This window comes from Delphinus delphis, chromosome 6 (genome assembly GCF_949987515.2).
Source record: "Delphinus delphis chromosome 6, mDelDel1.2, whole genome shotgun sequence".
Lineage (NCBI taxonomy): Eukaryota > Metazoa > Chordata > Mammalia > Artiodactyla > Delphinidae > Delphinus > Delphinus delphis.
Window position 1 is genome coordinate 15,137,221 of NC_082688.1, and position 20,411 is coordinate 15,157,631.

At 42.1% G+C, this 20,411-nt stretch overlaps 1 protein-coding gene across 1 annotated transcript in view; it reads left to right on the forward strand.

The window, feature by feature from the left end:
• The window catches only part of BRINP1 (BMP/retinoic acid inducible neural specific 1), a 181,557-nt gene that overhangs the window by 103,034 nt on the left and 58,112 nt on the right, over nt 1–20,411 (forward strand). Inside the window, exon 3 of the mRNA XM_060013319.1 lies at nt 13,348–13,538. Coding sequence (XP_059869302.1) covers nt 13,348–13,538 — 191 coding nt within the window. The remainder of the gene's footprint in view (nt 1–13,347; nt 13,539–20,411) is intronic.

Genomic DNA, 20,411 nt, shown 5'->3' on the forward strand with positions numbered 1-20,411 from the left:
AGTTTACTAGGAGGGAATGATGGGAAGATTGTCCAGAGAAGGGGAAACATCCGAGCCCTTCAGTCCCGAGGTTCTCAATTTCGCTCTATAGAGGGGTCCCCTGGGAGCTTGTTAGAAAGGCAGAGGCTGAGACTCTGCTAAGTTTGAGTGAGCTGTTGTTTCTGTATTTTAACATGGCTTCCCACCAAATTCTGGTGCAGGTGGCTTATGGATTCCGTCTCACAAAGCACAGATAGAATCTGAGTCTGAGTTTTCAAATTGGGCTCTGAGCTTAGCCTGAAGGCAGGTGGTGGTGAGGGGAGAGATAGGATTCTGCAATCATCCCCATTCCTGGAGAAGCTCTACTTATATCAAATTTATCTATTTTGCAAAACATTTATTGGAAAATTATTATTTGTGTTTTCCCCAGAAAAATGCAAGTTCTTTGTATTGTTCACTTCTGGAGCCCTAGCGCCTAAAATAGAGACAGAATCATGGTAAATCCTCTAAAACAAACAAACAAAAACTTAGTTGAAAGAATGAATTTGTGAATCAAATGTTTCATGTCTAAACAAAAGTCTGAAAGCCAGTCGTCCGACCCAACTGTCCATTTTACAGATGGGAAAAGTGAAATCCAAAGAGGAATCATGGCTTGTCTAAGGTAGCCCAGCTTATTATGGTAGAGTAGATGGTAGGTTTATGATGCCTTTGCTCGAAGGCCAGTCCTCATTCTTCTAGACCCAATGTTAGCCTTTAAGGAGGCCAAAATGTTGGCAGTCCCTCACTGAAAATGCAAGAGATAAGTAAGAAGTACAAGCTAGTTTAAGAATAGTTCATATAAAGTCATAACAAGCAATTCGCTTGCTAGACAGATTATTGGGTTGCAAGTAATCATAAGTCACATCTGGTGTGCACATAGTGTGACAGAGTTAAACCTGGTTGGGTTTTTGAACCTGAGCTTCCTCATCTGTGAAATGGGGATGATTATAACCACCTCCCAGGGTGCTTGTGCTTTAATGCAAAGCACCTGGTCCATATTCGGTGCCGAATATATATTTACGCTTAGGCGTATGGATCTGAAAAATCAAGCCTGTCCAGTGTTAGAAAAGAGAGATTGTTTGTGGCTGAGTCTATGGATTTAGGTGGATAAGCATCTGTGTAGGAGAGAGAGGGAGCTAGGCTCTCCTGGAAAGTAAAGTGAACTTGCAGAAGAGTGGTTGATTGGCAGTGACTTTCGTAGCCTATGGCCGTTAAAATACCTTTATGCCCAAGAAAAATAACACTTGCTAGTCATTTATGGGCACACAAAAAAGAGGAACTGAAGGATCATGTGATGGAGCGGAACCCTATTTAGGTGCTTTAGGAAAAAAAATAGAATGAAAATTCAGAGTCTGGGGGTAGCCATGGGATAGAGCACGGGGCTGACGTCTCTCAGTGTGTTTTGGAGTGTCATCCAACTAACTCAGAGGTTAAAAAAAAAAAAAAAAATTAAATAGGTAATCTCTTCCATAACTGTAGTTCATCTTGGTGTCTGTGTGAGACCAGTATAGCTGTCAGGGATTGCAAGGAAACATTTTCAGTTCACCTGGGCACTCAGAAGACAGCTCATGTTTTTCCTGAAACACGTAGGGTCTCCGAGTGGGTAAAGATAGCAATAGCAACACTGCAGTGACCGTGCGGGTTCTGAATCCCTTCTGTAAGCATCTCTGTCAATCAGTTAGTTACTCAGACTCTGCTTTGATATCTTTAGACAAGGGCTCCCTTCTTCCCTGTTCTATCCTGATTCATTCTGACAATAAGAAAAAGCTTGCTATATTGAGTGGGACTTTATCTTGCTGTCAGTTCTTCCTGGTCATTGCAGTTCTAGCCATTGGAGCCAGGTTTTCATGGCGTTACAACTCATCAGATTCCACCAACTAGGAAAATTGGCGGTATCTTCCTTCTTCGTTCAGTGCTTGGGCAATCAAATACCTCTGAGAATGCCTTAGGCCCCCCCAGAAGGTATTTTTTTCATCATTTTGTATATTAAGTCAATTACCTTGTTTAATCATCAAATCATAAATTCCACTTGAAGCGTGTTTATTTTCTTAACTCAGGTGTGATCCAGGCATTTTTAAGAAAATCACTTCCTTCTAATTTGTATGTAAATAATGACTGTTATTTAGGCTTTAAAGGAGATTCAAGCAGGCTGTGTGGGAAACATCCTCATTTTCTAATTTTCTTTTGCCCCATGTTTTTAAAATATTTTTAGGGCAAAGGAATTTTTAAAAACACACAGAATTTAATGATCTATCTATCTCTATTGAGTAGCTCAATCTATAAATCTTTGATCTGGCATTTTTTATTATTTCCTTAAAATACATTATTTGACTGGCCAGCTCAATGGGTTAAATCAGGATCAACCAACTTTTTCTGTATAGGAACAGATAGTACATATTTTATACTTCATGGGCCCTATGGTCTCTGTTGCAACTATTAAACCCTGAGATTATAGTGCAGAAGCAGCCATAGATAATATGTAAACAAATGAGTGAGACTGTGTTCCAATAAAAATTTATTTCCACAACAGTCAGAGGGATAAAATTGGTCTGTGGGCCATAGTTTGTCGACCCCTGAGTTAAATCATTCTTAAGAACTTTGATACATTTAAGTAAAGGATGGCTTTAGACCCCAAATTCCTGGTATAAGACCAGAAATTCAGTGAATGTGTGTTGATTGGATTGAAGAAAAAGGTATTTCTTAATGAGTTTAAAGCAGGGACAGGAAAGCTTTCTCTATAGGGAAACAAAAGAAGGACCTAGCTGGGAATGCAGATTTGGGGGAGGCTCTCAGATGACAGCATACTTGCTAATCCTAAAATATTTTAACGAGGAAAAAATTGGCAATTAAATGCAGTATTACTTTCTAGGGAAGAAGTTTGCTCGTTTTTCTCCTAGAAAGATGTGCTGTGGCAGAGGGAAATGAGCATGTGCAAGACTTGGATTTTAAAACCAGCTACTGATAGCTGTGTGTCCCTGGGAAAATGATCTCCCCTCTCAGAGTTTCCATATTTCCATCTAAAGATCGAAGGCAATACCAAGATGTTCTCTGTGGTCCCTTGGAGCTCTCAAATTTTGTGATCTGAAAAAGAAAATTCATCTAACTGCAATGTTTAATGGGATTTATGACAATCGGAAAATAATTGCTGCTCCAAACTTTTATTAATCTATATTTAGTTATGACTCATGCTTTCACAATAGATGTTTTGGAAATAAGCAGAGAGACAAATCGAGTAAACAGAATTTTAAATATTTTATTTATATGCAGTTTGTGTAATCCCTAGAGCCCATGGGCATATCTAAGATCATTTAAAATATCCATTAAAAGTTATGTGTTATGAGACAAACTCCCCTTTTAGAATGCCTTGCCAAAGGATAAATAGCTCACACTTATTGAGTAGCTACTACTGCCAGATTAATTGCATTCATTATGCTTAATCCTTCCAGTAACCCTGCAAGGTGAGTACTAGGATTCCTATTGTACTGATAAAGAAAGCTCAGAGAGGCTGAGCGATCTGCAAAGGATCACTCAGCTAATGAGTGGCTTTATGCTGGGATTCAAAGCCAGGCCTTTCTGGCTGTGAACTCTGAGCTCCTCGCGCACTGCCACAATGTCAGGAAAGGACCTGTTTTGTGCCGCTTTATCAGGTGCTCAGTGGGTCATTTGGTTTTTCTCGAAATGCCGTATTTCGTTCTTCTGCAGAGCATCGCGGGTGCTCCCGACAAGGCAGTTTGGGACAGTTAACATCTGTCCTCCACTGGCCTGGTGACGCCAGAGTAGGCAGAGGATGAGGGGGCAGGAAGAAGCAAGGAAGAGCCCAGGCAGAGAATCATGGAAGCTGAGTTTCTGTCCCAGCTCTGACATGGATTTGTCATGTGGTCTTCACTGCCCTGGACCTCAGTTTCCCCCACTTGTGATGGGGATGGAAATGCCCCCCACTTCCAGGTTATTGAGAGGATAATGTATATGATGACAGAGCTTTGTAAAGGACCAAGTGCAGTACAGACCCCACAGTGTTGAGATAATGGGATGGGACAGCGGATCGGGATAGAGGACACTGAACCTGAGATCAGGAACCCAGATTTTAGTCCCTCTTGCCATCAAAGGTTCTGAGGCCTTGGGCAAGTCCATTTCTCTCTCTGAGCCTCAATTTCCTCATTTGTGAAATGACAGCAACGTCCTTGGATGGTTGTTCCAAAACCCCTTTCATCCTCATTCTGATGTTTTGGATTCTGTATGGCAGCGAGGTAGCTCAGGTGACTGAGGGTATCTAAGGAAACTCTGTCTGCTCAGTAAAATAAAGCAAGAACATTCTAAGCTGCTTTCCCCGTGATGAATTCCCATAACCCCCGTGGAGGTCCCTGTCCTCAGTAACAGTGCTCCACGAAGAATCCCACTTGCTTTTCTAGAGATGGTCCATTTCTATCAAACCTGGGCCATTCAAGTGTACTTGCTGTGTTGCTGGTTTTTCCTTTCCAGTTTCCACTCAACGAGAAGCATGTAGCCCAATTCCAGGATGCTTACCCTGGATTAGTTGCCCCCATTTCTCTGAACTTTGTTCCCATAGGAGCCTTTAGAACTGCTACTAGGGTTAGTAGGAAAATAAAAAGGCCATTACTTAAATGAACACACTTTGGAAAATAGAAAGACTTATATACAAATTGTAAGCAAAGATTATTTTCTCTATAGTTAAGTCAGTGTCTTTACTTGTAATTAAAACAACACTATTCATAATCACATTTTCAGAGACAGCTCTTTTTGGTTGTTTGTTCGTTTATTTGTTTTCTGCTTTTCCTCTCCTTACCCTTCTAGAGCTAAATTACCCTGGAGAACCACTTGGATGCTGGGATTCCTCAGCTGCTTTCTCACTTATGTTCTGAGGCATGGAGACAGGCAGGGGATTTGTTGAGGACACCATACTTGTTAAGATGCATCATTTCCACTTCACATGTGCCCTTGCGTTCACCTTTCCCTGAGCTGGCTGGGGAACATGTGGGGAGAGGCTGGGAACAGCAGGCAAGAGAAATGCTCTCTCTCTCCTTCTCTCTCTCTCTCTCTTTCTCTCTTTCTCTCTCTCTCTCTCTCTCTCTCTCTCTCTCTCTCTCTCTCTCTCGGTTCAATGACTTCACCTCCTCAGTCCCCTCCTCTATGATTTCCCTTGTTCATCTCTGGGGATAATTTTCTGCTAACAGTAATGGAAGTGGTCCCAGATCCTCCTCAGCCCCCAGCCCCAGACATTCAGCGGCTTATTTTTATTTCACTTCCAAATAAATGCAACCAACGGAATAAGCCACCCAGGAATAAACAAATGCAAACATCCTGTAACCTTAATCAGTTATGCTTTCGGCAAACATTTATTGAGGATACAATGTCTATAAAATATTCTAAAATGTATCCTTGGATTAAGTCAGATCACTGTAGTGCTTCCTGTTTAAACAGTAATGTTTGTCTCTCATGGAGTTGCATTACCAAGTGGTGCTTCATCATATGCATTAGGCTACATTGAGCCAATCAAACATTGACAGTGAGGACATTCCCCACCGGCATCAACTACATCCATCTCTTTATGAGAAACCATAGGAGATGTTTGTATCTTATCACAGCATCCGGGAACTCTCTGTATCTCCAACAACTTTGAACAACAGCTGCTCTGTTTTCTTCTTGATTGTGTGGCTCTTTGGTCTGTGATTCCCTTTTTCCTTTGGCTGCAAGGAAGCTCAGAGACGTTTGTTGTCCACTTCTATCAAGTGTTCAGGACTTTATAGGATTGCTTTTGCATGCTAATTTTAACTCCAAATTCATTTTGTTTTCCTCCCTTTATTTTTCCATTGTTCTATTTTTTGAAGTCTATACAATAGGTGTGTTTTTGAAAACCACCTCCAGTTGGTTCTGCTATGCAATCAGATTCAATTTTTTTAAAAAAGCTGCAAAACATGTTTCATAAAGAAGAGTAAAGCAACCCTTCACTTCCTTAGAGGTAATTAGTAACTTTGATTACCTAGGAAACAATGGAGGAAACTCACATTTATCCAGCACTTATTAAGGACCCAACACTACTGGAGATGTTCTCCTCATAACCTTGAGAAGTAGAAATTGTGATCCCCCATTTTACACATGATGAAACAAAAGCAAACATTTTAAGGAATAATAATATCGTTATAACTGTGCCCTATGCAAATAATATTAAATATCATCATAATAATATTAAATAATATATATATTATTTATATATTAATATATAGATATAATAATATTAAATATAGATATAATGATAATACTAAATAATAATAATAAACAACAACTTACAATTGTCCATACCCTGTTGCAGTTTACAAAGAGGTTTTCTAGCCATTATTTCATTTAACTCTCAGAACAATCTGGGAGATGCATGTTTTTAGTCTTCATCACATATATGAGGAGATAGAGTAGGAGGAAGTTTATAAACTTTCAGTCCATTTCTTAAATGCAGTCAGTACTTTTATCATACTTCACGGGAATCAGGAATCAAATCCCTCCACAAAAGTTCTACCTACTGATAGCTTTAAAAAGAGCAGGATTGTTTCCTCTTGTCTTCTACCCACCATCCATCATCCACTATTCCCCACCTTCCCATTGGAGCCTCTCCTATGACCATGACAACAATGGTAATATAGATAATAAATTTAACGCTACCTTTATTCAGGGTTTTTATGTTCTAGATACTGTGCTCCGTGATTTAATATAAACCTAGACCCACCCCTCTAAGGTAGATATGCTTCCCCTAGATTACATCTACATTTTTTTGGAGTATAAGCAAGCTCATCGCGATTTCACAGCTAACTGATGGCAGGGTCAGGTTTTAACCCAAGATTTCTATCTGCCGGGGCCCTGGCTGAGCGATACAAAGCTGAAGATCATCTAATACTATCAACTTTTTTCCCAGGAGAGTAAACACACACCTTCACAAGGGCACAGAGCCAGTTCTCCTGCCTGTCTCACAATCTTTTCTTCAGTGCAGCCTCATTCTCAATGTGTCATTGAGTGTGTGTGTGTGTGTGTGTGTGTGTGTGTGTGTGTGTGTGTCTAGGAAACAGAGGGTTAGCCAAGGGGACAAGGGGGTATTACTATAAAAGCAGTGCTCTGAAATGAGAGCGTTGGGCTTGTGGTTTTCTCTGTACCCTCATCCTAAGTCCTGTGACCCTGGATCCAGTCTCCATCCATCCTCTGCCTCTGTCTTCACCTGCCCTCCCACCCTCCGCTCCCCTAGTGGGATGAGCCTTGCTGCAGCTACCCCATGCCTTCCATCCAGGATCCTTTTTGAATCTCAGTCTAATTGGTTTGCCCACCCTGCTGGGATGCTTAATTGGGCATAAACATATCCTATGCCATTGTGAGTTCTGCCTTCTCCTCCAAGGGGAATTTGCTTGTCCTGTGGGCTCAGAAGGAAAGATATATTTTATGTTGTGCTCAATTCACTGAGAACTTACATAAAATTGTTCCTCGGTCAGCAGAGCAGTTAGACAACATGAAAAGCAGGCTTTTTCTCTCTTTTATTTTCTTTTACTATTTTTTTAAGGTGGCATGTTGCAGTGGAAAGGGCACTGCACTTGGAGTCACAAGCCCTGGGCTCTGATTTCAATCCTGCCAAGCATTTTGCTGTGGGATCTTGGGGAAATAAGTCAATGTCTTTGAAATTCAGTTTTGCCATCTATGAACCGAGTGGGTTGGATTGGGTGACTTCTGTGAAAGGAGTCATCGTGATGCTTTTAGAACAGGAGTCATACTCACCATGGGCCAAATCAGGCCTGAAACCTGCTTTTATAAACAAAGTTTTATTGGAACACAGCCACACTCATTCATTTATTGTCTGTGGCTACTCACACTACAAGGACAGAGTTGAGTAGCTGTAACAGGTACCTTATGGCTGCAAAGCCTAAAATATTATCTTTCCCTTTACAGAAAAAGATTGCCTACTCCTCTTTTAGAACATAAATCAGATGGTGTCATTACTCAAAACCTTCTTTTGACTTTCCATATTACTTAGAATTTAAAAATAAAAAGTCTTTACTAAATCTAGAATGGCCTTTTGAGATTGGTGCCAACTCCATCCCATGTTTTAATGTTATTTTTTTTCTTTTTGCCCTTCCTTTCATAACATCTCTTCTACTCATCTACTTATCTCATCCTGCATCCTCCCTCCTTGATCTTCCCCAAACCTGGCAAACATATTCTTACCTCAGGACATTTGCACCTGCTGTTCCTTCTTCCTAGATTACTCTTCCACCAGGTGGCTGCATGGTCTCTTCCTTATTTCCTTCAAGTCTCCTTAAATGTCATCAAATTAGGAGGGCGTTTTCTGACCACCTATATAGAACTACGCCCTCACCCCACCCCAGGGCATCCCTACCTCCTTCCTCTGCTTTATTTATCTTCATAACACTTCTCTCCTTCTGACATGTTACACATTTGTCCTTTTATTGTCTGTCCACTCTCACGAGAATGTAAGCCCCTTGACAGCAGGACTTTTATCTAGTTTGTTTATTGCTGTATACTCAGATCTGGAAAAATATAAGCATTCAAATTTTGAAAGCATAAATGAACTGTTTTAGTTCTAATGTTGTTTAAATCTACTTCTGAATAGATCTAGGTACTGTGAAGACTTTTTACTGAAGTGTATTTTGGTAAAGAGAATAAAATTGTAGAATCTTGTGGCTATTACAGTATTAACTCCAACATTCTCATGATCGTCACAGAGTCACATAGACTCATTTTTAGAACATTTTTAGTCTGGACTGTTGGCCATTAAGAACAGAGTTTATAGGGCTTCCCTGGTGGCGCAGTGGTTGAGAGTCTGCCTGCTAATGCAGGGGACACGGGTTCGAGCCCTGGTCTGGGAGGATTCCACGTGCCGCGGAGCAACTGGGCCCGTGAGCCACGGCTACTGAGCCTGCCCGTCTGGAGCCTGTGCTCCGCAGCGGGAGAGGCCGCGATAGTGAGGGTCCCGCGCACCGCGATGAAGAGTGGCCCCCGCTTGCCACAACTAGAGAAAGCCCTCTCACAGAAACGAAGACCCAACACAGCAAAAATAAATAAATAAATTAATAAACTCCTACCCCCAACATCTTAAAAAAAAAAAAAAAAAGAACAGAGTTTATAGATAGAAATCTAATAACACAGTTCAACACACAAGCCCCTTCATCGTGTGGTCGCTGACAACCTCTCTGTCTTTACCTCTTATCATTTATATATCACATGCACTCAATACACATGAATACTGCACACACACACATCCCTCTCTCTCCAACTGTCTTGTTCTCTCTTATTTTTCTCCATGTTTGTACGTGGAGCTTATTCTTCCTGAAATATCCTTCCCCTATCTTTGTCTGGCCAAATGCTATGCTCTCGTCAAGATTCAACTTATATAGAAGAATTTTTTGACATCCCCGCTCCCACCCCAGCTGCTCCTCCAGACTAGGTCAGGGATCCTCCTGTCTGATTCCTCTGTGACTAAGATGACGGTTGCAAATAGCACATCATTCAGTAAGATGGAAATTCCTTAGGATCGGGAGCTGTCTGTGGTGCTGAACAGGCAGTGCCAGGCAGAGTCAGCACTTCATAATAACACCCCTCAGTTATTGAGCTTTTCCCAAGTGCCCAGCACTGTGCTCAGTGGGTCACATGCATCCCCTTACTTAGGCCTTGCATCCATCCTGTGAGGCAGGAACCAGGAACCCAGCACTGGCTTCCTCCTTAGTTTTTTCAAGGAAGCAACACAGATGGCAGGCCCTGGGTGTATAGCTAGTGAACATCAGAAAGAATGTGGAGGCTGTTTAAAAAAACAAAAAGAAAGAAAGGAAGAAAAAGGAATTAAGTCATTGGCTTATAATTTGATGGTGGGGGTGGTATTGTTTCTTTGTGTCAGTACTGGTTTTACTATGGTTTTTATAGTCTACTTTTCAATATCTACATTAAAAGTGTGATTTAAGAGTCAGGATACAAGTTTTCTACCCCCAGTTCTACCACTAATGAGCTGTGTGACTTTTGACATGTTACTTAACCTCTCTGAGTGTAATGCATGTCAGTTTTGAGGACTGTAGCCATATTCACATGAAAAAAATAGTAACCCAAGGTTGTAAGCTATAAATAAATGTTATATATTTCTATATCTATATATCTCTCTCTCTCTATATATCCCTGTATATAACATAACTATAATTTATAACATAACAGTATAGAATGATATGTCTATTATACTGAAATATGTGTATGTTTCTATGCATATATACATATATATTTTTTTCATAACTACACGTACATAGCTTAATAAATTTCAGGGATAAGCAGATGAGAAGTATCTAATGATTCTCATTGCCTTTTATTGGTCATCTAATGCTGAGTAACAAATTACCCCACAAGTTAGTAGCTTAATATAACACTATGTATTATCTCAAAGTTTCTGTGGGTAGGGAATCTGGCTGTGGCTCAATGGGGTGCCCTTGCTCCTGCCATGCTATTGTCATTTGAAGATTCCACTGGGAAGGGTCTGCTTCCCAGCTCATGCACATAGTTACTGTTAGAACTCAGTCCCTTGTGTGGTCTCAGTTCCTCAGAAGCTATTGGCCAGAGGCTTCCCTCAGCTCCTCCCGGTATAGATCTCTCAACAGTGCATCTCACAACATGGTAGCAAGAACAAGACAAAGACAAAGAGAGACAGAGAGAGACAGAGGGGAGGGGCAAAACGGAAGTTGCCATATTTGGGGGTTATGGGGTTTTTTGTTTTTCTTTTATTGAAGTATAGTTGATTTACAATGTTATGTTAATTTCTGCTGTACATCAAAGTGACTCAGTTATAGATACAGATATTCTTTTTCATATTCTTCTCCATTATGGTTTATCACAGGATATTGAATATATCAGTAGTTCCCTGTGCTATACAGTAGGACCTTGTTGTTTATCGATCCTATACACACTAGTTTGCATCTGCTTATCCCAAACTCCCAGTCCATCCCTCCCCAACACCCCCTTCTTGGCAACCACAAGTCTGTTCTCTATATCTGTGAGTCTGTTTCTGTTTCATAGACCTATTCTTTTGTGCCGTATTTTAGATTCCATATATAAGTGATATCATCTGGTATTTGTCTTTCTCTTTCTGACTTACTTTGCTTAATATGATCATCTCTAGGTCCATCCATGTTGCTGCAAATGGCATTATTTCATTCTTTTTTATGGCTGAGTGAGAAGTAAACTAATCACAAAACTATTTTGTAACCTATTCACAAAACTAACATGCTATCACCTCCAAATTCTGTCCATTAGAAGCAAATCACTGGGTCCTGTCCAGCGCATACTAAAGGGGAGGAGATTACACAGGGTGTGAACATCAGGGAGCAGTAATCTTGGGGAGTTGTGTCGCCAGCTACCTCACCTATAAGATTCCCCTCAGCTGGCTCTCGCATTCCCCACTCTCTCCTCATGTCTGGTCAACCCCCTTGCTCCATTTTGTCCCCTTTCACACCCTCTTCATACACTTTCCTTCCTGTTCAGCTCTTACCATAATGTGTTAAGTATCCCCCTCTCACTCACTCTGCTCCTGCCCTTTCATCCATGTGGATTGTTGGGTTTTGTTTAAATGTTAAACAACATTTTTGTTTATTTAAATCACATGTGAACTTCAAAACTATAGTTAAGATAAGACCTCACTGAAGCTTCCCCTAGAGACCTCAGAAGTCTGTGTTCCTTCTTCTGCATCCTGTAGTCTTTGGTTTACAATAAGCTGGACATGTCTTGCCTTTCCTGCCAGACTGTGAGCTTCTGAGACTGGGATGTGTCCACTCCCCTCCTGTACACATGATAGTCTGCATTTAGTAGGTGCCCTGCAAGGTTCACTGAGTGCAGTTGATTGACTTAATACATATCTAAGATGTGCAGAGTACTGAGATTTTATTTAGAATTCAAACTGTGTTATGAATTATGGACAGAGATTTGTTAAGCAGCCACAGACTATAAGCTCTGAGGCTTGGAAATGCATTCCAATTGGAAAGCTTCTTCCTCAGACACAGTTTTCTGTGCATCAGGGGTCAGACTCCACCACTGAATTACCGAGACATATTCCAGCCCGATTCCCACCCTGTTCCGCTTCTTCTTGCTCTGTGCCCCTTCCCTTATTCATCTCTCTCATCTGTGGCAGGAGTGAGAGACCTTTTCATTAAACTCTCATTCCCATCATTTATCTGGGCTGACCTTACAGTCCTCTTGGCTAGTCTGTTTTTCTCAAGGGACCTGGAGCTTGTAACTCAGGTTGGAGAACTGGTTGTTTCAGGGGGAGCTCCATCTTTGGTAGGAGCAGAGGTCATTATTAAAGCAAAAACAACCTGAACCAAGGCCCTTTAAATGTCTACTTGTATTTGGTTTGCATTCTCCTCATTCATTACACGTGAACCTTTAATGATTTATGTATCTGTGAATGTGTGAGGGAATAAAAGTTATAAAACTCTCACATTGGATTAGTGCCTGGCATTTCCAATGGTGTTTTCACACCCTATGTTTCATGTAATCCGGGCACCAGCAATAGGAAATAGATAATATTAATTGGATTTTATAAATAAGGAATTGTAGATCCAGAGAAATGACATCCTCTGCCCAAGATCACACCACATAGTTTACAAGAGGCAGAGCGAGACCCTGAGCTTAGACTCCCAAGTTCAGTGTTCTTCTGTCTTGATTTTCTCTGTCATTAGTGAAGGGAAGAGTGGAAATTCCCTTACATGGTCAGAACAAAGCTTAATTTCTTCCAAACAGTATTTGCTCAGTGAATGCATGTGAAAATTTCGAATGAAACTGAACTCTGGACTAATTATTGGGTTGTGGAATTGTCTTAGAACAGGTTTCAAGTTGCATTGTGCCTTAACGTCTTGTCCATTGGTACACAGCCTTCCTTCCTTTTATTCTTTTGCTTATTTATTTATCCAGCTAGCATACTTGTGACTCGCACCATGTAACATGTACCATGTACCTAAGAAGATCCCATCTCTCTGGTTTCATTCGCAGTCTAGTGAGGGAGATGAATAAGCAACTAGATGACAATGATTTTTGTATCTCTGATGATCTGTAAGCATCGTGAGAACATGACTGCATGTGTCTGGTTCACTGCAGTATCCCAGTGATGAGAATAGTACCCAATACTTAGATCTAGACTGAGGGCTCCAGATCTAAGTATCAGTTCACAAATATTAAAAATACCTGTGGGCACTCTCTCACCTAAGGACAGACGCCTGGATGGGATGGTTGGGTGGGCTTTGGCTTGGGGGTAGAGGTGGTAAGTGGAAAGTCTCACTCATGTCTCCTGCCCAGGGAGTTTGCCCGTTGGAAGGTGAGGAACACAGCCATTGAGAGGAAAGACCTGGTCCGTCATCCAGTGCCCCTCATGCCGGAGTTTCAAAGGAGCATCCGCCTGCTTGGCAGGAGACCCACCACTCAGCAGTTCATCGATACCATCATCAAAAAGTACGGCACCCACCTCCTCATCTCTGCTACCTTGGGAGGTAGGTCAGCAGCCACTGGGCCATAGTCTTGTCATGACTTTGAGTCTGAGATGGAGAGGACGGTGGGATGGCCTAGGATCAAAGCCGTCTTGACATCTCTGCCATCGTATGTCACTCAGAAGTATATGTTGCCAGATAAGCCACATTGTCTTGGTTGATTCCGTTCTCTGGGACAGTCTAACTTGAGAGTTTACTAACTTTTGTGGAAATACGGCTTCACCTTGGAATTTGCGCAATTCGTTGGGAATGTTTAATCGTATTATTATATTAGTTCCTTTGGAATGCAGTGTAATCTGGGGAAATAACTTCAGATGATGTTTAGAGAAGTGCCTTTGTTTGTTGAAGTCTGCTTTAGGGGTTGATAACTTGAGGTTATCTTTTTACAAATGGGGTATCGTTTGTATCTTATATGGGTTTGGAGTAGAGTAGTAGGAAAGCAGCCTAATTGCTCCACCCTGCTCAGCTTTACCCATCCCTCCCCATCATGTCCAGTTCATCTTCAAGGGAGTGAAGATAAGAGGGGAGGATAAAAGGAAGGAAAGAAATGCAAAGAAAACGGGAAATGGTAGAGACTAGTGCACTTAGATGCTATGGGTCTTGCCTGCGTGCATCATTTTATATAATGAGCTACAATCCTTTGGCCATCAGTTTTCTGCCACAAGGACTAAGTCCACTGAATTTTGAGAAAGCCCGTTGGGCAGTGGAGCACCATGCCACCTGCTCAGAGAGCTGCAAAGTTATGCATTTAGATAAGGCCCCTGTCAGCTGAACAAGATTGGTGTACTGACAGAGGCAGGTGGGTAGACTGAGGCATGCTTATAACAAGTGATCTTTTTTAGAGGAGGGTGAGTGCTACAAGCTGGAGCAGTCAGTATAAAGTTCCTGGAAGAAGTGGCAGTTCAGCTCAGTAGGAGTTGGCTGGGTAGAGGAGGGTGGGGAGGCTTTCTAGGTATGCATTTCAAGGAAGACCAATGATGTGGAGAATTTGGGTGGAGAAATTGGTTGGGCAAATTCATTCATTCATTCGTATCCACTACTTAGCTACTCCTATTACACTTTCTTGAGTATTTACTCATAGCAGGTGTTGTACATAGTCTTTAGTCCTCAAAAATGGCAAGTTAAGTTATATTATCTCCATTTTATAGATAAGGAAGCTGAGACTTACAAGAGGTATAGCTAAGAAGTGACAAAAATAAGTGTTGAACTTAGGGTTTTCTGTCCACAAAGCCTGTGTTATTTTTTTGACCCAATATCTGTCATCTCTTTAACCAAGTCACTCACCTGCCAACCCACCCAATCCAACAACCAACCAGCCAGCATGTATTCTTTAACATTTGAGTGTTAAATCATGTAGTATAAATTCTACTCTATTGTAAAGTGAAAATGAAATCACTTCTACACTGAGTGTGGCATTAACCTGTACCCTTTTCTTTAAATTTCCCCCATCTCCCATTTCACTTGAAAAAAACAATTATTGAGATCAATGCAGTGCTTCCATTAGGAACTGTGTTCTGTCCAAGTCCCCGGAAGTCCCAAATAACAGACTTTTCTTTTGCAGTGAAATATATTTTTAATTTCTCTGAGGCGAGGTGTTGAATTATTCACAGAGCCTTGGTCCTCTCCTGTTTTCACAGCACAATATTTTAAAATATGCAAAGCTTTGGATTGAGTTCTGGTGTTGGACAGCAAGCCCTAAATGTTCCCTGAATCCTCAGCATGGGTGACGGTGGGGGATTTACTGTTGATGGACACAGTGTGGCAGCAACCCAGCAACTGTGTGAGGTCCTTCTTACATCATCACTTCATTCACTCATTTGTGGAAAAGTATTTCTTAAGAGCCTTCCCATGCAATGGGAGAGAATGGAGGCGGTAGGTTGTAGGGCATGCAAGGGCAGGCTCTGGAGTTTGATCGCCTGTTTCTCACCAGTTTTGGGTCACCTTGGCAGGTTACTCAATACTTTCAGCCTTGGTTTCCTCTTTTATGAATAGAAATAATACTAGTACTTCATGTATATTGTGAAGATTAAATAAAATGATGCATTGAAAGTGTTTGGCACCTAACAAATCATTGCTATTGTTGTTCTAGCTATTATTATTATTATTGTTTTTATTATAACTATTGTTATCATTATCATTTACTGAGACTAAAAAATTGGGGGACTTGGGATTAAAACCCATTCCTACCACTCACTAGATGAATGGAAGACATTGAGAAATTCACTTTCCTGTCTGGCTATCAGTTTTTCCATCTAAATATAAGGAGGTGCAGAGAATTGTATTCACTGTAATTTTCCCTAAGGAGAACACCGTATTCACTTAGAGGAAATCCTTTGATTAGCTGTTTGGGGTGTCAGGTGAGTTCCTGCGGGCACGCTCAAACAACAAAAGATGATTCTTAAACTGTCACATAGAGGACAAGTAAATGCGTTTAGGGAAGAGGAAGGAAGCGGAGTGAGAAGGAGGAAGTGGAGCTGGCAGGAGGGCTGACATCTAAGACATTTCCATGGGATCCTCACTCTTGGGGTGAAATCCGTTAAACTCAACATAATTGGTATGAGTGATTTTTTTATGGATGGTGGTAAAGGGAAAAAATTGGGGTCTGGAATGACCCACATAAATACAGGGATAGCAAGTTCCCTTAGTCCCTCTGAAGATCATATTTTGGATTAAAGGAAACACCTTGGAGGTGGGTGTCTGTGTGATATATACAGCTAAGCTTGCACACGTGCACGGGAGCGTATGTCTCCCTGCACAGATGGATGTGCACAGACGCCTGCCTGTGCTTGCGTGAAAGTTAATCTATATGCAGACATACATACATACATATGCAGTGCACACACGCATACATCTTACACCCATGTATATGAGTACAATGTACACATATATGTGTATATGTAAGCTTGCACATGTATGTGAATGTATGTATATTGCATGAATGTCTGTTGATGGGTGAACACTCACGTTTTTGTGCTTGTGTATGTTTGTGTGTATACTCGTTCCCCACCCTGTATTTTGGGAGAGCTCCCCTTGGCTAAGAGGAAGGCTAAGAATAAAGTCACAGGGTCTCAGAAGGAAAGGATGAGGGATGCCCCAGAGGCCTGAAATCCAGACATCCCCTTCCTTCTTCTGGGAACAGTGCCCCCAGGTGACTCAAAGGATAAGATGATTGACTTGCCCCCACATCCCCCATTTCCTACGTGTCCCACTTTGTTCCCCTCTGAAAGAAGTGCTACAGAGAGTGAGACAAAGCCCCCAGAGACAGAAAGATTGAGGAAAGGGGTGAAGAGGCAATTTGCAGGAATGCCCAAATGGGAAAGCGACTCTAAACAGAATGTTCTCTTAATAAACAAGAAATTAAGTCTTAATAATGCAGCAAGAAGTCCATTAACCCCTCTTGATCTAAGGTTTGCTTCTGCCCGTTCTCAGTCCGGAGGGAACTGAGCTGTTTCACCTTCTCTTTCACAGGCCCCTTGGCGAGCCTGAGCTGACACTTGTAATATTTATATCCTCTGCTTCCTGGCTCTAACTTCTAGCGTATATTCACTTATTTAATCATTTACCTCTCCACCCACCTATCTATTCACCTATTCATTTAATCATCTATCTCCCCATCCATCCATCTATCCATCAAATGATAACTGAACATTTGCTCTTTGTTTGACCTGGGAAAAGCACTGGGAGCGTTAGAAAGAAGAATCAGAGTCCTTCCTGCCCCAGGCCACCACTCACCACACCTGGAACTCAATGTCTAATCGTATATAAAGTCGTTTTTAAGCCAAGTCTATTCAGGTTACTGCAGAGTCCAAAGGGTGGACAATCGTGTCCTCCTGCATAACTGGCGAAGACTTCATGGGAAGGTGCATATATGAGTTTTTTATTCTGAACTCAACTTGAGTCTAGGCATGTGGAACCCAGAGATTAATTTTGAAAATGATGAATCTTCTTACTGGAAGATTGCAGTCAATCAACAAACACCGTAGAGTTGGACCACTTCCACATTTATCCATTTACCCACACATACCCTGATCATTTGTTAAGCACATAATATATGCCCATATTGTGCTAGGCAAAGACAGTGAAATGACGAAAGACTCCTACATACTCATTGACTTCACAGTGCTTCTCCTCTAGTAAAAGAGAGAGGCTATTAAACAAGAAATCACCAGGAAATGTGACAGGTAACATATTGGAGAAATAAAAGAGATCGTGGGAGCCCGTGGTTAGAGTTCTTACTTTAGTTTAGGTAAACAGTGGGGGATTCAGGGAAGGCTACCTAGAGGAGGTGTCTTAAGTGACACCTGAGGGATGAGTAGAAGTTAGCCAGGAGAAAAGCAGAAAAGCAGAGTCCCAACCATAAGAGAAAATAGGGCACATTTGTACAGGATAGAGTACAGCTAGAGAGCAGCACGGGATGCAGCTAGAGAGACCAGATCATCAGTGTCTTGGGTCCCACATTATCTACAGGGATGCAGGCACCCTGCATCGTTTCAACATGTAACTAATAAACTATTAATGATATTTTTATTTCTTTTTTCCGTTACAGTTCTGTTTCTATTTTTTTAATAGAAATATAGTTGATTTACAATATTGTGTTAGTTTTAGGTGTACAGCAAAGTGATTCAGTTATATATACTTTTTTTCAGATTCTGAAAAATTCTGAAAAAACAGTAAATCCTTATTGCTTATCTATTTTATGTACAGTAATTTGTATCTGTTAATCCCATACTCCTAATTTATCCCTCCCCTGCCTTCCCTTTGGTAACCATCAGTTTGCTTTCTATCTGTGAGTCTGTTTTGTATATAGATTCATTTGTATTATTTTTTAGAATCCACATATAAGTGATATCATATACTATTTGTCTTTCTCTGTCTGACTTACTTCACTTAGTATGATAATCTCTAGGTCCATCAATGTTGCTGCAAACGGCACTATTTCATTCTTTTTTATGGCTTGGTTTTATATTTGGTTTAAGAAGATCTTATACCACATCTTCTTAAACCAAACATCTGTTGATGGGTGTTGGAGTTGCTTCCATGTCTTGGCTGTTGTGAATATTGGGGTGTATGGGTCTTTTCGAATTATAGTTTTCTCTGGATATATGCCCAGGTGTGGGATGGCTGGATCATATGGCAACTCTATTTTTAGTTTTTTAAGGACCCTCCATTCTGTTTTCCATAGTGGCTACATCAGTTTACATTCCCAGCAACAATGTAGGAGGGTTCCATTTTCTCCAAACCCTCTCCAGCATTTGTTAATTAATTAGATATTTTACTTAGTTTTTTTACATTTTCCAGATCTTGGGACTCTGCTGTGTGTAATTTACAGGTACAGTGCATCTCAGTTTGGACCAGCTGCATTTCACATGCTCAGTAGCCACACTTGGCCAGTGGTTCCTGTACTGGCCAGCATGCATGTAGTCACTGGGTGACTCTAAGAACGGGGACACTGTCTTATTCATTTGTCACCCAGTGCCTGCCAAAGTGCTCAGAACACACGGAATACCCAGTGCATGCATGCTGAGCTAAACGTAATGGACACACAGAGCGTGATGGACGGAGGTGATGACAGCTCTCTCGGGGTGGGGGGGGGGCGGGGGGGGAGGGTGTGGCTGGGGAAACCTCGCCTGTAAGGTGATGGCCAGCCGAGCAGGCTCTGAAGAGTGTATAGGAGATGCCAGGTCAAGGACACAGGGCAGTAAGAGGAAGTGATGTTTGAATTGGTCCCAAAATGCTGGATAGGATTTCAATAGTCAGCCATTTAGGGGAGGGACAGAATGGTATTCCAAACAGAATAAAAAAGAGTCTGAGGAAAGCCTGAGAGGAATTGGCAAGAATAAACCATGGAGGCAGAAGGAATGGTTTGGCTGGAACACAGGGAGGGAGACAGGGCTGAAAAGACAGGCTGGAGGCTGCACGTGGAGAACTCTGAATGACAATGAAACCACTTTCTAGAAGCAGTCATGGAGGGGTCCGAGGCAGAAGAATTAACCTAGGGGTCAGGACTGTGCCCACATCCTAGGATAACCACTGTTCTTTTGAAAGTAAATTGTGTTTTCCATTCAACTCAGAAATCATCAGCGTTCTAAAGAAATTTCAGTTATCTTAGATATCAGGCTTTTGTCCTCAGAACGTATCGGTAATGTTTGTTCTCTGACTATCCTGTTGTACTGGGTTGACTAGAAGTAAGGATAAGTCTCATACGACTGGTATTTTGTGGTAATCGAATAACGGTGGTTAACCCTTCCTCAGGGCTTACTATGTGCCAGGCAGGGCTCAGGTGCTTTATGTCATTAACGGATTCAATCCTATGACAACCCTAGGAGGAAAGTACAGTTAGTACTCTCAATTTTACACATGCAGAAACTGCAGTATAGAGCAGCATTCCCCAGCCTTTTTGGCACCAGGGACTGGTTTCGTTGAAGACAATTTTTCCATGGATGGGGGTGGGGGACGGTTCAGGCGGTAATGTGAGTGATGGGGAGCGATGGGGAGCGACGGGAGTGGTGGGGAGCGATGGGAGTGGTGGGGAGCGACAGGAGTGGTGGGGAGCGACGGCAGCGATGGGAGCAGTGGGGAGCGGTGGGGAGCGATGGCAGCGGTGGGGAGCGATGGGAGCAATGGGGAGCGATGGGAGCGGTGGGGAGCAGTGGGGAGTGATGGGAGCAGTGGGGAGCGATGGGAGCAATGGGGAGCGATGGGAGCAGTGGGGAGTGGCGGGGAGCAGTGGGGAGCAGTGGGGAGTGATGGGAGCAGTGGGGAGCGGTGGGGAGCAGTGGGGAGCGGTGGGGAGTGATGGGAGCAGTGGGGAGTGGTGGGGAGTGGTGGGGAGTGATGGGAGCGGTGGGGAGCGGTGGGGAGTGGTGGGAGCGGTGG